Genomic DNA, 19,077 nt, shown 5'->3' with positions numbered 1-19,077 from the left:
AAGAGACCTGACCCGGTGGAAATACAACAGATGGTTTCTTTACACAGGTTCAGTTCACAATGCAATCACAACCATAGAATGCAGTAATATTGGTCTCATAATACAAGTGGTCTCTTAACTCATTCACCCCAGAAGACACATTTGAACTCTTCCAATTCAAAGGTTGGAATAGTTCATTGTGAAATTTCAGGGGTGAATGAGTTAATAGGGGTGGGCGCATGAGGATGTTTAACTGAATTCTACCTTGTAGTTTCCATAGGTGATTTTTGCATGCTTGTTGTACAATCCCTTACCCGTAGTCTGTTGGTGAATTAATTTTGTTTTCCAACTGATGAAAGAAGTATTTTGTTGTTCTGTAGAATTTCTTTCTAAAGTCAGCAGATTGTCTATTTTATTAAATCGAAGTATGAAATTATTTATACACAATAGAAGGTCAGTTTGCATTATTATGAACATGTGACTTTCAATTCGGACACAAGTTTAAAATTCATAGAATAATACACGCTTAAAAAGAGTAAACAGTATCTTTATAATGATAGGACCCTGAGGAAGATTAGCCTTCGACTAAATAAGGTTTTAACCCTTTCACCCCTATGTAACTTTAGTAGACTTTATACCATGCATTGATCTGGATGAGTCTATTTTGGTCTACAGTGGTTAAAGGGTTAATCTTCAATTAACAAATTTTTAATGACGAAAATAAAATACAACAACAAAAATATTCATTTTGACTGGAATATTAGGTTTATTTTTTATTCTTATTTCTTGTAAATTCAAGATATTTTTTTCATCAAACAGGAATGGAAAACTGTTCAAATCAAATTGAACAATTACAAATAACTTAATGATTATGTTTTAAATCTATTTTGCATTACTGTAGCACATTTCAGCAATAGAAAATGATCATAAAAATGAGGTTTGGTAATGTTAATTATAACTCATGCTAAATTTTAATGGCAAATTGATGATGATGATGATGATGATGTTGATGATGATGATGATGATGATGATGATACAGAGATTGAGGAGATGAAGAAACAACTGGAGGAGCAGGTGAGAAAGAACCAAGAGGAAATGGAGAACATGAAAAAGACTTGGAAAGAAAGGGCGGCAGAGTCCCAGGTGGCCAACTCGGTATGTACTACAGTAAAACCTTCTTATACTGCCTCCGTTTGTCCAGAGAATTTTTGGCATTATATGGAGGTATGGCGATAAATTGAGGGAAAGGTTTAGAGGAATTGTTAAGGAAACGAGAAAAAGGCCACCGTTTGTCTAGAGAATTTTTGGCATTTTATGGATGTTTGGCGATAAACTTAGGTAAATGTATAGAGGAATTGTTAAGAAATAGAGTAAAAGGGACATCAAAATATGTTCGCTGTAAGTGAGGTGGCAAATAAAACGAGGGGCATTTGAGGTTTACTGTGTTTTGATCAATCTCATTACTCAGTATATAGGGCACAGCTGTTCTCTCTGTGTTTATATGTAAGCCTTTGGTAGTTTCTCAGAAAGGAATTTTGTTTACATCAGTTTAAAAAATGTTGAAGAAATTTGAAGTCAATTTTTTAGTGATTTCATTTTGAAGGATTTGTGTTATATCCGATCCAAAATTAAGAATATCCCTTTAAAAATCTGATGACTGAGAATTTTATATTTTTCAATATGCTTAGCAAAAACAAAGAAAACAAAACAAATGTGTACTGACATGACTTTCGAACATCTTTAAATGAACTTATGGTGAAACACAAACAGAAAAGAGTGTGAATACAAGATTTTCAAATGGAAAACAATGTTATGTAAATTACTAAATTAAATGTTGTTTTCTTTTGTATCAACATCAGGCCAATATGGAAGAGGACAACAAGAGACTGGCCAACAGAAAGGTGGTTCCTCACCTTTGGAACCTGAATGAGGACCCGGCCCTCACAGCCATGGTTGTCCATTTCGTTAATGAAGGTAATCAATTTTAATTAGCACATGTAACATTACTAGAAAGATCCTTTGTTTGCCCCATCATGTCAATGCGGCCACTTCCGTATTAGGGGATGGGGTCTGGGGGTCATACTTTGCTCTAATGTTATACAAAGGTCAAGTATGAGAATAATAATGATAATTATGATATACAACATTTGATATTGTGCACCCTATCTAGCTAGAATAAGCCACTATAGAGCGCTTTACAGTACATAGATATACAATTATTACAATTAGCATATACATTAATCGATACAATTTTGAGAAATTCACAGGAACTGCCTTATCAGGCACTAACTACTAGTCCTATGCCACCTGGCTAATATCTCCCTATGTGTGTATGCCTGTGTGCGTTGGAGATGTTTTGTGTTCTGTTTGTAGTAGGACCGTGCTTCCAAGGGCACCTCACTTGAATGCTACAGCACAGATACCGCAACATTTACCCCAGACCATTTTATAATCTACCTGGGTTGTTGGTGTTGTGTGGGCAGGAGAAAAACACTTTCTCTGAATATAATATTTAAATCAATGATTAATCATATGATACTAAATGTGGCAAAAATGATGATAAAACTATCAGCAGAATTCCGATAAGATGTTATATATTAATACACAGTGAATTAGTTGTATCAAAAAAAAATTCAATGATCTATTATCTAGGAACATCCAAGCTGGGAAACAAAAAGGCGAGCCCTCCAGCAGATATTACACTCTCCGGGTTAAGGTGAGCATCATCTTTATGTAACTGTAATTATAACTCTTTACGTCATCCACCCCTGAAGACACATTTGAACTCTTCCAATTCAAAGGTTGGAATAGTCCATTATGAAATTTCAGGAGTGAATGAGTTAATGTCTAAATCTGCTTACTTGTTTTGTTTATTATTGAAAAATATTAGATATCAGATCAGAAGTAAACATTTTTGCTGCTGCAGAGTCTTTTCAAAATAAGTCGAAAAATTTCCAGAAATCTTTTCCATCTCTGTCCCACTACTCTGTCGTTTTTCCAATGTACATTAACTTCCCCTTAACTTCTGTTTGGGTATATAAGGCTGTAGCACAGTTTGGTCAGGACAATTCCGTTGAACAGGGAGCTCAATCTGTTAGAGAGATAGTATAACAATCTGAGGTCCAGGGTTCGAACCCTGGTCCTGTACACACAGACAACTGTTGATCATGACATTTGGTTTATTCGTCTTTTCTGTTTCTCATGAAGTCCCCCAAGATATGGTTTTCCTTTCATCAATGATTTATCAAAGCCATAGTTATGCAGGAAAAAACAGTTTCTAATACTCCGTCACAGTTTTTGGCAGTGGTACGGGGATCCTTAATTATGAAATTTGCTTTCGCAGTATACTGCCAGCCCATGCTGTTGTCACCAGTAAAAACGGTAATATATCTATCAAGCCGTTGGAGAAAGCTAAAATTCTGGTGAATGGTCAGAGAATCATCAAGGATACACCTCTTCATCATAACGACAGGTAAGTTACCATGGTAACTGTTTCAACATCATTTCAATGTATTACATTAATTTAATGGATTTTAATATCATAACAGACAGTGCAAAACAGAAAGTAGGAGTGGGTGATGCATGCAATTTTCATATTGCAATATAATGTATTCTTAGAAATTATCATTGCATTCAAAGTCATATTATTTTTAAAAAAAAAATCATTGGTAAACTGATTTTTTTTATAAAAAACACTCAATACACTTATGGTCTCTAACGTTTTGTTTTCAATAAAATTAATTCAATAGGGAGAGTGTTATCAAAGGATTAAACTAGCTTTCAGAGGGTGGCCCATACAGAGCATTTAATTTCGTCATATGACATATTCTAGGGATGCAGAGAACATAAGAGAGGGCGCCTCTGGAATTTAAAGGATGTGGTGTCCTGATACAATAATTGGTTTTGATTTTTAGCTCACCTGGCCCAAAGGGCCATGTGAGCTTATGCCGTACTGCGGCGTCCGTCGTCCGTAGTCTGTCGTCCGTCGTCCTTCCGTCAACTTTTTCTTTTGAACGACTTCTTCTGAAGAACTGTAGGACCTAGGGTCATGATATTTGGTCAGTAGGTACCTGGGATGGAGTGCTATAAAGTTTCCTCATTAAAATGACCTTGACCTACTTTCAAGCTCACAGAGTTTAAATATGTTAAATATTTCAAACAACAATTTGATCCTAAGAACCATTTGAACTAGCGTCATGATACTTGGGTATGTTATGTAGACCAGCAGTGCAACTTTTTTTTTCAGTTACAGTTATGAGGTCAAAGGTCAACTTTAAATGCTAGTCAGGGGTCAAATGTCAACTTTGGTTAAAAGCTTTAACAGTCTTCTTCTCAAGTTCCATAAGGCCCAGGGTCATGATATTTGGCCAGTAAGTACCTGGAATGTGGTGCTACAAAGTTTCCTCATTATAAAGACCTAGACCTTCTTGAAGGTCACAGGGGTCAAATATGTTAAAAATTTCAAACAACAATATCGTAAGAACCATTTGAACTAGTCATGATACTTAGGTTTGTTATGTAGACCAGCTGTGTGAATTGTTTTCTTCATTACAGTAATGAGGTCAAAGGTCAACTTTAAGTGCAAATCGGGATTCAAATGTCAACTTTGGTTAAAAGCTTTAAAATTAAAATTTTAAGTTTCAAACAACAATATCTTCAGAACCGTCAGAACTGTTTAAGAGATATTAAAATGTCTTGTGTTCTAAGTTACCAAATGGTCTTAAGTTACCGATATGTCAGTTACATGTAACAAAAGAAACAGGTGAGCGATACAGGCCCTCTGGGCCTCTTGTTTTTATATTTTATAGTATTTGACAAAATTTCCAAAATTCAAAATATCGCTTCTTGCTGTTTTGAAATTTTGATACATGTAGTTCAAATATCCAAACAGCTGAATTTTTATGATGTATGATATAAATGAATTTCTAAATACCTTGTAGCAAGTGAGTTGTTGAATAAGTGTTTGCATTAAGTGTCACATTAGCTCAGTGTTAATACCTTTCATGGATATTAACGTAATGTAAATCCTATCACAGACTCCTGTTTGGTGCCAACAATATGTACGTGTTCCACCACCCTCAAGATGAAGCCAAAAATCTTAAAGAGGGCAAGAAAACAGAGACACCTACATTTGATTCCGCTCACGAGGAGATTGCTCAGAAAGCTGGTCTAATGAACACTGAGGGGAAATCTGCCGGTAAGGAGCAAGCATTTTTCTAATTCATTAATAAAAACATCTCCATGACCAAGATCAGTAAAATAATCATATTCGAAAACATGCTGTATTTTCTTTCAGTGGGCTTTTTGTTATTGACAAGAATTATTCGGATGAACATGTGATTGTTTTTCAACCAGTGTTTCAAGAATCATTTAGAATGATATGTTTAAACTTGTGTTAGAATATTAAGTTGAGAGAAATTTGAATAATTGGGTACTGATCCCAAGTGTTCACTTAAAATTGATGTCACATAATCCGAGTTACTTAACCTATTTGTTTGTGTAGACCCACCCTAAAAGTGTTTTACTTATAGTTTCATAAGAAGCAGTGTTATTTTACTAAGATCATTAATGTTAATATATAACTTCATTTCAGTAATACAAATTACCATAAATTTAGTATGCATATTCAATACCTTCACCCATCTTTGTAGCCCAAAAACAAAGGATTTAAAGATCCTACCTTCCCTACCCTCACGCGACCCTCTTGACGATAGAGACAGAGTGATCTCCCTTCTTTTTCCTTTAATGGTGTCTGCACTGTGCTGACGGCTTTGGCTTGGCTCCATAACATTAGAATAAAATGTAACTAGCTGTTATAATAAATATCTTTGAAAATAAATATTATTTCTGATATAAAAAAACCACCTGCATGTACTTTTACCCACAAAGCAATTTTAATTGGTTCTCTAGTGTTTCACTTCCTTTCAAGTGTGACTTTTGCTTTATCAATGACAAATCTAGACTAAATCGAAATAATGTCACATCCTCAAAGTTAGAGCCAGGGTAGTGACAAGGGAACCATAAAGCCAATAATGAGTGTAATGAAAATCACATCACACAAGGAAACGAGTTCATGATGGAGACCATTAAACTTGTTTGTATTTTTTACCAACCCACATCTCGCAAAACCCTGTGATGTAAGTTTGTCCATCAATATTTAACATTTATCATGGTAATCTTGATAATCTGAGCGAACTAGTAAATATCAAATCAATTGCGACATGTAAACATTTTTTATTTTAGCTTGACTTGTGATTTCAGTAGTTGTGTTGTTACATGGATTTTGATTGGCTTTGAGTTTGTTACAGATATTTTGATTGATCTGTTTACAGAGGACATGATCCTTCAAGAAGAGGTGGTCCAAATGTTACAGCTGGTCAATGAGGCTAACGCCATGTCCGAAGAGCTGGACAAAAAGGTCAAGTTTGAGGTCGCCCTCATCTCACCTCAGGCACGTGGCATCAAGGATGGACGGACTGTGGTAAGTCTATGTACATGTGTTTAGTGTGAACATAAATAAAGATTGAGTGGCATTTTTTTTAATGTTCATGCAAGTTTGGTTTGAACATATTTTATTGTACAAAGATACAAATGAACTATAAATATAATATAAATTATACAAAGGACCTTTCATGACATGCAGCCTGGTAGAGTTATTTTAAAATGAACAGAATCAATTAATGTAACAAAGAAATCAGGCAAAATAATGAAATACAATTTCATAAACACATATAACAACGTGCACACATAAATAAAAATAAGGAAAATAATAATAGTTATCAAAACCTATTGCTGGATTTGATGTAATGATGCACATGTCTAAAAATGTAAGTATTAATTTCTACCGAAAGTTGATTTTTTTTAAAACAAGTTCTCCATTCCTTAAGTCTAGTATTGTATCTAATTAACAGAAACACTTCTATATAAAATAACTTAGATATCATAATTGACGTTAACCCTTTCACCCCTATGTTACTTTAGTAGACTCTACCATGCATTGCTATGGTTGAGTCCATTTTGGTCTACTGTGGTGAAAGGGTTAAAGGAAATGTTCTCTTAAAAATCCCCGCACCACTGCCAAAAACAGCAACTAAGTTTTAGAAACTGTTTTTTCCAGCATAACTATACCGTAATAAATCATTTCTGAAAAGAAAACCATACTTTGCATGATCTCATGGAAATTGAATGATAAATGTAAAATAAACAAAATATAATCAACAAAAAGGCCCTGAGTGTAAACAATTATGTAATAATATATTGTTATACTCAAGTAACCGATTGAGCAACCTGGTCAGGAGAAGTGTACTAGCCCAAATGTGCTACAGTAAACTGTTACAGGGTGGTCGGGTGGGGCAGTGGATAACGCACTTGCCTTCCACCAAGGCGGCCGGGGGTTCGATTCCCCGATCGGACGTGAAAGATATAGGGTCATCTGCCCGACCACATGGGTTTTCTCTGGGTGCTCCGGTTTCTTCCCACAATAAGACCCATTGCATGCTAACATCCCGGCCAACAAGAGTGATTAATATAAGTTGAAATAACTTGTTTCATAATTGTTGTAAAACAACTAAAGTTTCTATTCTATTATCTAAACTGTTATATAGCCAAATGGAAGCAAAGGGGAGGCCACTGTGAATTATCTGTAGAACATTTGTTTACGAACACTTTTGATTAATTGTTGAATTTTTCTCATGCAACCATCACTTTGTTTCCTTATGAACAGATAGCATGTAGTTAGTGAATTAATAAAATCTAGGAGGAATGCAGCATGTTATGTTATTTTCAACAAACAAAAAAGTTATATATTTATTATAGCCATACGTACGCTAGTCCGCATCGTAAAATAATTACAAAGGAATCAAAACAATAGTGAAATTTGAAAAGTTATTTTTAACACATGTGGTCTCTTAAAACAGGTTCATTTTTCCATGAAATCACCACAATGAACAAATCAAAAGTGTTTTATTTTTCACAAGATGATCTCATAATAAGGGGGGTCCCTTGAGCAGGTTTGATTGTATCAGAATTTCTGTCTCAGCTTAAGCTGAACTCTTCATAGTAGAGGTAGAATATCAAACTGATTTATTTGGTTGCTAGGTGATGGTGAAGATGGCCAGTCAGGTTAATAGTAATGAATGGATGTGGGACAAAAACAAGGCCATCAACCGCAAATCTCTCATGCAGCAGATCTACCAGGATTTCGTCTCGGGCGAAGACAACTGGGATGTCCCTAAGGTAATGAAAAAACACATGAGGTGCAGTCATCCTCAATACCCCACAGGTGTAGAGAATGCAAATGTCACAGCAAAATTGACGGCAACGCGACTTCAAAGATTTTTGTTTGGTCTCTAGCTGGTAAAAATACCTGACCAATTGCTAGACTGAAACACCTGACCAATTGCTAGACTGATAACTTGCCTTTGAAGGTTTGCAGAGGAGCGACACCCGACTTCAAAGCCCTTAGGAAAGCTGCATAGCGCTACTGATTTAGTGATGCATATTCTCGTTTTACGAAGTGTTCTATGGTTGTGTTGTTAAACTGAGGCACTTCTGAGCACAATGGTTTCTATATTGTAAGCATTTCTTTCAAACAAGAATCAATTCCCTGCTATCTAGATGTCTATCCCCCCACCCCCTTAGACAGAGATATCCATACTTCCGGTCAGGGGGGGTGAGATAGGGGAATCACATGGAATCACATACGTACGGGGAAGATTCTTTCCCCGAGGGTTGAGATTCCCTATGTTACGTCAAGGGGGTGGTGAATGATGCTTTTTCTCTTAACCTTCTCACCCCATTGTGTATCATATACATAATTTAATGTTAATGTTTCAGGCTAAATGCATTGTAGATGTGACGTTTGATGGATTGTTGACTTGATGCCATTAACAATTGTTATGAATAGGGGAATCCCCTCGTCTCAACCTTAGGGTGAGACAAGAATATCTTACACCAGAAAAAAGTTTGGATAAAGTCAGGTCCATAGAAATTTCTGTCTNGGGGGGGGGGGGGGGGGGGGGGGGGGGGGGGGGGGACTCCCCTGTCATAGCAATTAAGATTAAGAATATTTTAGTCTGTAATTTATTGATGCCAGAATGATACATGTTATTGTAAAAGGCTAATAATGTGAGGCCCCTTGCAGAATCAAGAGTCTTCTTCTTTTTGCTCTGTTTGTATCTTTAGGTGAGATTTTAGAATCCCATATTGATCTATTGGCCAAATTGATTCGCTGCAGATCTTAGTTTTTCAATCTTATCTACTCTGTCTGTTTGGCAAAGTTTTTCTATATTTCTGTGACCTGTCGCCTTACATGTACATGCATAATCTTGGATGATGCAAGACCCATAAATAGTACGTTTACAAACAGAATTTTGTATTGTAGGAACAAGATCCATTTTGGGAGCCAGCAGATCAGGAAATATTAGTTGGAACTGCACATCTCCACCTCATGTCCCTGGCACATGCATTGGACATTGAGGAGACACTGGCTATCACAGACTACAAGGGAACAGAAATGGGTAAGAACTTCACCTAACTGCATGATCACACAGAAATGGGTAAGAGCTTCACCTAACTGATTAGACAGAAATGGGTAAGAGTTTCAACCAGCTGATTAGACAGAAATGGGTAAGAACTTCACCTAACTGATCATACAGAAATGGGTAAGAACTTCCCCTAACTGATCACACAGAAATGGTGAAGAGCTTCACCTAACTGATCATAAAGAAATGGGTAAGAGCTTCATCTAACTGATCACACAGAAATGGGGAAGAGCTTCACCTATAACTGATCGTTGGAACTGCACATCTCCACCTCATGTCCCTGGCACATGCATTGGACATTGAGGAGACACTGGCTATCACAGACTACAAGGGAACAGAAATGGGTAACAACTTCACCTAACTGCATGATCACACAGAAATGGGCAAGAGCTTCACCTATAACTGATCGTTGGAACTGCACATCTCCACCTCATGTCCCTGGCACATGCATTGGACATTGAGGATACACTGGCTATCACAGACTACAAGGGAACAGAAATGGGTAAGGACTTCACCTAACTGCATGATCACACAGAAATGGGCAAGAGCCTTCACCTATAACTGATCACACAGAAATGGGGAAGAGCTTCACCTATAACTGATCACCCAGAAATGGGTAAGAGCTTCATCTAACTGATCACACAGAAATGGGGAAGAGCTTCACCTAACTGATCACACTGAAATGGGTAAGAGCTTCACCTATAACTGATCACCCAGAAATGGGTAAGAGCTTCACCCAGCTGATTAGACAGAAATGGGTAAGAGTTTCAACCAGCTGATTAGACAGAAATGGGTAAGAACTTCACCTGACTGATCACACAGAAATGGGTAAGGGCTTCACCTATAACTGATCACACAGAAATGTGTAAGAGCTTCACCTATAACTGATCACCCAGAAATGGGTAAGAGCTTCATCTAACTGATCACACAGAAATGGGGAAGAGATTCACCTATAACTGATCACACAGAAATGTGTAAGAGCTTCACCTAACTGATCATAAAGAAATGGGTAAGAGCTTCACCTAACTGATCACACTGAAATGGGTAAGAGCTTCGCCTAACTGATCATAAAGAAATGGGTAAGAGCTTCACCTAACTCATCATAAAGAAATGGGTAAGAGCTTCATCTAACTGATCACACAGAAATGGGGAAGAGATTCACCTATAACTGATCACACAGAAATGGGCAAGAGCTTCACCTATAACTGATCGTTGGAACTGCACATCTCCACCTCATGTCCCTGGCACATGCATTGGACATTGAGGAGACACTGGCTATCACAGACTACAAGGGAACACAAATGGGTAAGAACTTCACCTAACTGCCTGATCACACAGAAATGGGTAAGATCTTCACCTATAAATGATCACACAGAAATGGGTAAGACCTTCACCTATAACTGATCACACAGAAATGTGTAAGAGCTTCACCTAACTGATCACACAGAAAGGGGTAAGAGCCTTCACCCAACTGATCATACAGAAATGGGTAAGAACTTCCCCTAACTGATCACACAGAAATGGGCAAGAGCTTCACCTATAACTGATCGTTGGAACTGCACATCTCCACCTCATGTCCCTGGCACATGCATTGGACATTGAGGAGACACTGGCTATCACAGACTACAAGGGAACAGAAATGGGTAACAACTTCACCTAACTGCATGATCACACAGAAATGGGCAAGAGCTTCACCTATAACTGATCGTTGGAACTGCACATCTCCACCTCATGTCCCTGGCACATGCATTGGACATTGAGGATACACTGGCTATCACAGACTACAAGGGAACACAAATGGGTAAGAACTTCACCTAACTGCCTGATCACACAGAAATGGGTAAGGGCTTCACCTAACTGATCACACAGAAATGGTTAAGAGCTTCACCTAACTGAACACACAGAAATGGGTAAGAGCCTTCACCCAACTGATCATACAGAAATGGGTAAGAACTTCACCTAACTGATTACACAGAAATGGGTAAGAGTTTCACCCAGCTGATTAGACAGAAATGGGTAAGAGCTTCACCTCACTGATCACACAGAAATGGGTAAAAGCTTCACCTATAACTGATCACAAAGAAATGGGTAAGAGCTTCACCTAACGGATCACACAGAAATGGGTAAGAGCCTTCACCCAACTGATCATACAGAAATGGGTAAGAACTTCACATATAACTGATCACACAGAAATGGGGAAGAGCTTCACCTATAACTGATCGTTGGAACTGCACATCTCCACCTCATGTCCCTGGCACATGCATTGGACATTGAGGATACACTGGCTATCACAGACTACAAGGTAACAGAAATGGGTAAGAACTTCACCTAACTGATCATACAGAAATGGGTAAGAACTTCCCCTAACTGATCACACAGAAATGGTTAAGAGCTTCACCTAACTGAACACACAGAAATGGGTAAGAGCCTTCACCCAACTGATGATACAGAAATGGGTAAGAGCTTCACTTAACTGCATGATCACACAGAAATGGGCAAGAGCTTCACCTATAACTGATCGTTGGAACTGCACATCTCCACCTCATGTCCCTGGCACATGCATTGGACATTGAGGAGACACTGGCTATCACAGACTACAAGGGAACACAAATGGGTAAGAACTTCACCTAACTGATCATACAGAAATGGGTAAGAACTTCAGCTAACTGATCACACAGAAATGGGGAAGAGATTCACCTATAACTGATCACACAGTAATGGGTAAGAGCTTCACCTATAGCTGATCACACAGAAATGGGTAAGGGCTTCACCTAACTGATCACACAGAAATGGGTAAGAACTTCACCTAACTGATTAGACAGAAATGGGTAAGAACTTCACCTATAACTGATCACACAGAAATGGGTAAGATATTTTGAGGTGTCTTTACTTTTAGAAAAATTATTTAACAAACCAAATATTTTTATTATAAATGCTGATGACTATTTTTGTAGGTCATATGTGTGTATATGCAAAGCCATGCACAAAGGATTACCAGGACTTAGCAGAGGATGATTTTGTTGATGAGCCAAATGACCAAATTGGCAAAAATTTCTATTTCATTCTCAAAATTGACAACTGCAGAGGACTGCCTCAAAACATAGCAAAGGTAATAATTAATTACTTTTCAATTTTATTGTATCACAATCAGATAAAGGGAATTAAATGTACTTCATACACCTGCATGGGCTTTAATGCATTAAATACTGATCATTTCTCAATCATCTGTGTTATGAATGTAATTGTGTATATATACCTCAATGGCCTTAAGCAAGGACAGGAATTAACTGTACTTTTGATCAACTGAATGATTTATGAGTCATACAATGAATCTGCTGCACCCATTGCAATATTTGGGATATTTATCTTTCTTTCTACTTCTAATTATAACTACCTATTTTTTCCTAGCGCCTTGCTTGGCAACACCACACGTTTGGCTTTAATGTTGAGCGTTTGCCCAGGTGAGAAAAGCAATGGGTTCTCTCCCCTGGCCAAGATATACCAGAGTCTGTAAAAATGGTAGTTTTTTACTAATACTAAACGCTTAGCAATTTAGGAGTGGGACGACTGGTTCGCCCGTTGTCAGTATAATGTGACCAGGTGGGGTGTCCTGCAGGGTGTCTTCGGCAGTATGTTTCAGTGAGGTAGCACTATAAAGTCAGCATCAGTTCTGCGCTATCATAAGGTGATACATGTAAACACGAACATATCGCAGCCTCCCAAAACACACACGCATACACTACACACATGCATCTTGCACACAGAGGAGGCCGTCCTTAAATGACCATAGCTGTTGATAGGACGTTGAACAATACTAAACCAAACCACACTAAACCAGCTATCTATAGTCAACGGTTGTACCATTCCCCTATCACGCTTCAGTTGATCAAAATCTAAAACCATATTAAGGGGGGATTTCAGTACATATGAAAAACTGTTGTGGAATTCTTAAATGATTTCCCTGCAGTAGGACAATTCTTTGGAATCACAAACATTTAAGGATCCCTGTGATCCTTAAATGTTTGTGATTCCAAAGAATTGTTGTATATGATAAGAAATGCTATATGATGTTCTTGTGATTTCCCTGCACTTTCAACCTGTTTCTTATTTCCTTCTTCTGATTTCCAAATTCGTTTTCTGGCATAAAAATGTAAATATATGTCTATTGTCGCTATCACATTGTTGTAGTACAATTGTTGAGGAGAGGGCTTTTATAAGTTGTCATAACTTGTGCCCAATCCTCTTGCTTGAATTTATAAGCAATGAAATATGTTTAAACTAAAAAAAGGAATGTAATGCAACTGTGATTACCTCCCTTTACATAGTGAGTGTTAATAACAGTTGCTTGCAATTGCTTCTTATTTTCCTACAAGAATAAAATGGAATTGATTTGTATTTTAAGGTGTGTGTAGTTAGTTTTTCCCGTTTCTGTGTGGAGTGGTTATGACGGCTGTCTATCTATGATCACTAGCCTTCTACCACTGCGTTGTGGGTTAAACGTCCATTGGGCAGTCACCAGGTTTTGTCCACAGGTCGGTGTTTTTTCTCCAGGTTCTCCAGTGTTCCTCCACCACCAACACATGGCATGTCCTTAAATGACCATAGCTGTAAATAGGATGTAAAATACAAACAAATGTGGCAGATTTAAATTGTACATAGGATTAAGGTCACCTTCTAACTTCAAGCTAGGGGAAATTTTCCTTTAGCTCAGTAGTAGAGCGTCTGACTAGGAACCTAGGGATCGTAGGTTCGATCCCAGGTGGAAGCACACTATTCTCTTTCCTGTTACACAAACAAACAATTCATGTTGTCAGAGTCGCTGTAAGTACAAGTACTACACCGATGACAAGTTCACTGAGACAAATGAGATGGAAAGTATGAACCCAAACTTCAACTTTGAAAAGAAATACAAGCAGACACCGGTTACTGAACAAGTAAGTGAAAAATACAGGAGATGAAATATTAATATTTAAACACAGCAATGAGTACCCTGTGTCCGGTTTCATATTTGTCAAAACTCACTCTACACTCGTCAATACATGTTGATTTAAAGAAACATTTATTTAAGTTTACTGAAAAAAAGGTTTGCAATTTCGACTAAATTTGGATAAAATTTGCTGTGATATACGTAAACCTTTTGTTATCTCCTGTGGGTCGGCAACTATTCCCTCGCCTGACAATATTCCAAGGCCATGCATAATTTGTGACCTAAGCAAAAGACGATAAGGGATTTAATTCTAATATTTAATACTAATAGCATGTGATGGACAATAAGTATGAGTTCATTTGACTGATTCAAATATCTATGAAGAAATCATGAAATACAATGCAAATTCTGAATAATTTTTGCATTGTAGTACATCACCTATTTGAACAACGGTTCCATTGTGATTGAGGTGTGGGGAAGACAGAAAAGTGACTCTCAAGAAGGTGCAACTTCAAAAGGTGCTGCCAAACCAGCCGCCAAACAGAACGCCAATAACACTGCCCAAAAAGTGAGTTTTTAATTGAAAGCAGATTGTTATCAAATAAATGGATTTTTTATATATCTTTACTTCAAGATAAAATAGTTTTAGCTCGCGCTTGTCCTGAAGAAAGAATAATTTAGCTTATGTCATGGCATAGCATCTGTCTTAAGCATTATATATAAAATCTCCTTCTCATCAACTATAGCTGCTTAAGGAATTTCAAGGAAACTTAGTATGGAATATCTCCAGATGGGGTTCTTACTTTTAAAAGTTGCCGTGGATCTTAGAGTCTCAAAATTGTACAAAAAGGATAAACCCCTGGTGGAGCTGAGAGAAGGGGGCCAAACAATTATAATTTGGTCATATTGCTTTAAATAGTTTCTTTTCTAGAACTGTGTAATAAATATGAACCATGAGTGAAAGCATTCTGAGATGTTAAAGAGCTAAATTGTACAAATGAAGGTCCGACCTCTTGGAGTCGCATGAGGGATGTGTAGTGAGTGTGACCATAATGGTTTAAGCAATTTTAATTAAAAAATCAAGTGATGGATATTAACCATGTTTATCGGTAAACCTCCTTTTTACTGGCATTGTTAATATCTAATAAGACTATATTGTTTTGCTTGCTTTAAAATCCAGGGAAACACTACAGACACTTTGGGCCTTTTGCTAGATTGCATGCTGACCTCACTATATCTTGTGACAATAGAATTAGTGTAAGGAAGTATTAGCAGATGGTACGATATCTAATGACCATAGATTTATTGCGAGTATTTGAAATATGTTTTGTTCATCATTGTAGAAAACAGACACCAAGACATCAGCCAATGACAACAAAAGTAAGCCTGCGCCAGCCCCTGCTGCCGCCCCTGCTGCCGCCCCAGTAGTTAAACAGGACCCTAAGATGGCCGTCGAATTGGACAATTACAAAAAACGAACAAATGAAGCAGAAGGCAAATTGGTAAGAGTGCTATCACTTTTGTCGTAAGATGACTTTAGTGTCCATGTCTCTGTTTAGAAAGGTATACCTATCAGCACCTCGACAGAGGTGATGCTGACGTGTTGGTTCATCAATAAATTGTCAGTTTATGTGTTTTCAGAGGTCTGTAAATAATATGATTATTTTTTTTTGCATTATAGGGAAGCATCCAAAATCAACTTGCCGCAAAACGCAAGACTGGACAAACCACCATAACGGTAAGTTCTATATATCATTGTCATTTACATATTGCCATTTACATATTAGTTCCATAATTATCATTCTTAACATATCTTAATTTACATATCGTTTACATATCATTATTAACATATTATCATTTACATTTCATTTACATATCATTTAGGTATCATCATTTTTAGCTCACCTGCCCAAAGGGCACGTGAGCTTATGCCATGGTGCGGCGTCCGTCAACTTTTCCTAAAAATCACTTCTAGTCATAACTGACTGAGCAGATTTTGACCAAATTTGGTCAGAAGCATCCATAGAGAAAGGGGAACAAATGTATAAATGGTGGGTCTGGCACACCCTGGGGGCTGAAGGGTGGGCCCAAATAGGGGAAATATAGTAAATTCTTTAAAGTCCTTCTTCTTCTGAAGGAATGAAAGGATTTGTTCCATATTTGGTCTGCAGCATCCTTGGGTGAAGGGAAACCAATTTTGCCGGGCCAAAAGGGGGCAATTGGGCTATATTGATTTAAGCGACTTCTTCTCTGGAACTAAGAGATGAATATCAACCATATTTGACTGGAAGCATTCCTCGGTAGTGGAGTTTCAAAATTGTACAAATAGTTGGGCTGACCCCCCATGAATATGCCATGAATATCAATCATATTTGGTANACCCCCACCCCCACCCCCTTGCTAAGGAGTGGGGCCAAAAAAAGTTTCTTACTTGGAAATGGTTGAAATGGTTGAGATCCCCACAGTGTAACCATATATACCATATATACAATTGTGGAGTATAAAGAGAAGCATGCACATTTGCTTCCAGGATGGCCTTGGGTCTGGTCCCACCCTTTGAGACATAGTCCCTTGGCTATAACTTTGAAACGGTTGAGATCCCCACCCTAAAATGATATATATAATTGTTGGGCATAAAGAGACGAATGCAGTCATGATATTAGAATTGACTCCAGGGTCTGCCCCACCCTTGCAGACTTAACCCCTGGGTCATAACTTTGAACGGTTGAGATCCCCACTGTTAGACTATAAATACAAATGCTGGACAAAAAGAGATGAATGCAGTCATGATATTAGAATTGATCCTGGGGTCTGGCCACAATACTAGAGATCTAGTTTCTGAGTCACATCTTGGAAACAGTTTAGATCCCCTCCCCATAACCATACATTAATTTGCTGGGCATGAAAAATCTAATACAGACATACTACCAGAATTGGTATTGGGGTCTGGCAAATTCCCTTGGATCTCGTCGGAGAATATTTTGCCATGATTGCTTAGATATCCAGGTGAGCGATACAGGCCCTCTGGGCCTCTTGTTACTTATCATTTACATAATTATTTACATATCACAATCAACATGTCATCATTAGGATATCATAATTAACATATCACCATTTGATAGTAAGAGAGTGTTGTTGAGGGCAAGGTAAAAAACATAAGTACACTAAACATACTTGCAGTAATGCAAGAAAATAAATTTATTTGATGACATTTTCTTACATACCTAAATCCCACCCTCGTATGACCCTGGCTGCTGCGAGGACGTTAAACCACAAACAAACAAACATACCTAAACATATATAAGATATATTTCACTGTTTCAGATACATTACAACACACATTATTTTATTTTTATCAATTGATTTTCGTTAAAAGAGGAATATTGGTGTATTGTTGTTTTTTTATATTATTTTTTTCATAATTATTTATTCCAGATTGATGAGCTTGAAGCCATGTTAGGTGGTGGAAACGGAAGCAAAGCGGGTGGTGGAAATGTGGACAATAATAGAAATGAGAACCTGGGAGAAAACACCTCTAAAGCGTGTGTTATCCAATAGGAATATCAATATCATCCAATCAAAACTGAGCAATAATCAACCTCTATTGAACAATATTTTATTTGGGGTTAAGGTGTTTATTAATCAATTTTAATGACTTAAAATTATAAATCTGTCCATTGCACTGGAATATTAGCAGTTTGTTGATGCTCTGAAAACTATAATAATTTACCACTAACTGAAAGAGTGGATTTTTTCACTAATTTCATATCACCCTTATCAGCATGAAATTTGCATATGCAAATATGTTTATAAACTAAATAGCAGATATATATTGCTATAAACATTGTTAGATGCAGAAAGCATCGAAATTGAGTTTGAGGCTGTTTATCATAACGTACGTAGTAGATATAACCTTCGTTAACGTTAGAGAAATAGCTACCTGAATGCATGGTGTTCTCAATTCTCAATGTTGATTATGACAAAATTGTTAATGTAACTTGACAGAATTACATATGATGTCTTTCAAGAATCACGATTTGTTATTCTAGTCTACCTTATAATATTTTATATCATACCTGGGCTTAGGTATATAGAGAATAATACATGTCTTTTTCCATATCACATCCAGTATCAACCTGAGACTTCAATATCAGCCCGAGGGCCAAAGGCCTGAGGGCTGCTATTGGTCGAGGGTTTATACTGGGTGTGATATGGAAAAAGACGTGTTTTATTCTGTTTATTACATATACTTACTAATAAAAGCAACTATCTTATGATATATTTTTCTGTTGAAATATTGAAAAATAAATAAGTTCCAAAAAGGGTGTGATACGGGTTTTGCGGGCTGATACAGGTTTTGGGGTGTGATACAGCGGGGGCTGATATGGGGTTTGGGGTGTGATACAGCGAGGGCTGATATGGGTTAGAGCAATTATGTCGTATGGCATATACAAAAAAACTGTATTTATTAGTAAGTATGTAATAAATATATATAATGAATAGGGGTATGGGAAATACTTAAGTTGTTAAATTTGAGAAAGGTTAAGAATGGGTGTTATATGGTGGTGATTGACTACAGTCTTACAAACACGTGATATATGTATTTTGTGGACAAGAGAGTTTATATTT

The 19,077-nt window shown here is 37.2% G+C and overlaps 1 protein-coding gene across 4 annotated transcripts in view; it reads left to right on the top strand.

Annotated features, from left to right (window-relative positions):
- The window catches only part of LOC110458366 (kinesin-like protein KIF28P), a 51,626-nt gene extending 32,907 nt beyond the window's left edge, over window positions 1–18,719 (top strand). For all 4 annotated transcript variants that reach the window (XM_021510034.1, XM_021510033.1, XM_021510031.1 and 1 more), the window contains 14 exons: window positions 1,019–1,134; window positions 1,839–1,953; window positions 2,632–2,695; window positions 3,323–3,451; window positions 5,016–5,176; window positions 6,312–6,460; window positions 8,077–8,214; window positions 9,362–9,497; window positions 12,476–12,630; window positions 14,336–14,455; window positions 14,879–15,016; window positions 15,792–15,950; window positions 16,130–16,186; window positions 17,884–18,719. In XM_021510034.1, coding sequence (XP_021365709.1) covers window positions 1,019–1,134; window positions 1,839–1,953; window positions 2,632–2,695; window positions 3,323–3,451; window positions 5,016–5,176; window positions 6,312–6,460; window positions 8,077–8,214; window positions 9,362–9,497; window positions 12,476–12,630; window positions 14,336–14,455; window positions 14,879–15,016; window positions 15,792–15,950; window positions 16,130–16,186; window positions 17,884–18,006 — 1,760 coding nt within the window. In that variant the 3' untranslated portion in view covers window positions 18,007–18,719. The remainder of the gene's footprint in view (window positions 1–1,018; window positions 1,135–1,838; window positions 1,954–2,631; window positions 2,696–3,322; window positions 3,452–5,015; window positions 5,177–6,311; window positions 6,461–8,076; window positions 8,215–9,361; window positions 9,498–12,475; window positions 12,631–14,335; window positions 14,456–14,878; window positions 15,017–15,791; window positions 15,951–16,129; window positions 16,187–17,883) is intronic.
- The last annotated feature ends 358 nt before the right edge of the window (window positions 18,720–19,077 follow it).

Source organism: Mizuhopecten yessoensis, unplaced genomic scaffold (assembly GCF_002113885.1).
Source record: "Mizuhopecten yessoensis strain PY_sf001 unplaced genomic scaffold, ASM211388v2 scaffold9561, whole genome shotgun sequence".
In the NCBI taxonomy this organism is placed as follows: Eukaryota; Metazoa; Mollusca; class Bivalvia; order Pectinida; family Pectinidae; genus Mizuhopecten; species Mizuhopecten yessoensis.
This window is presented reverse-complemented; position numbering and strand designations above follow the sequence as displayed.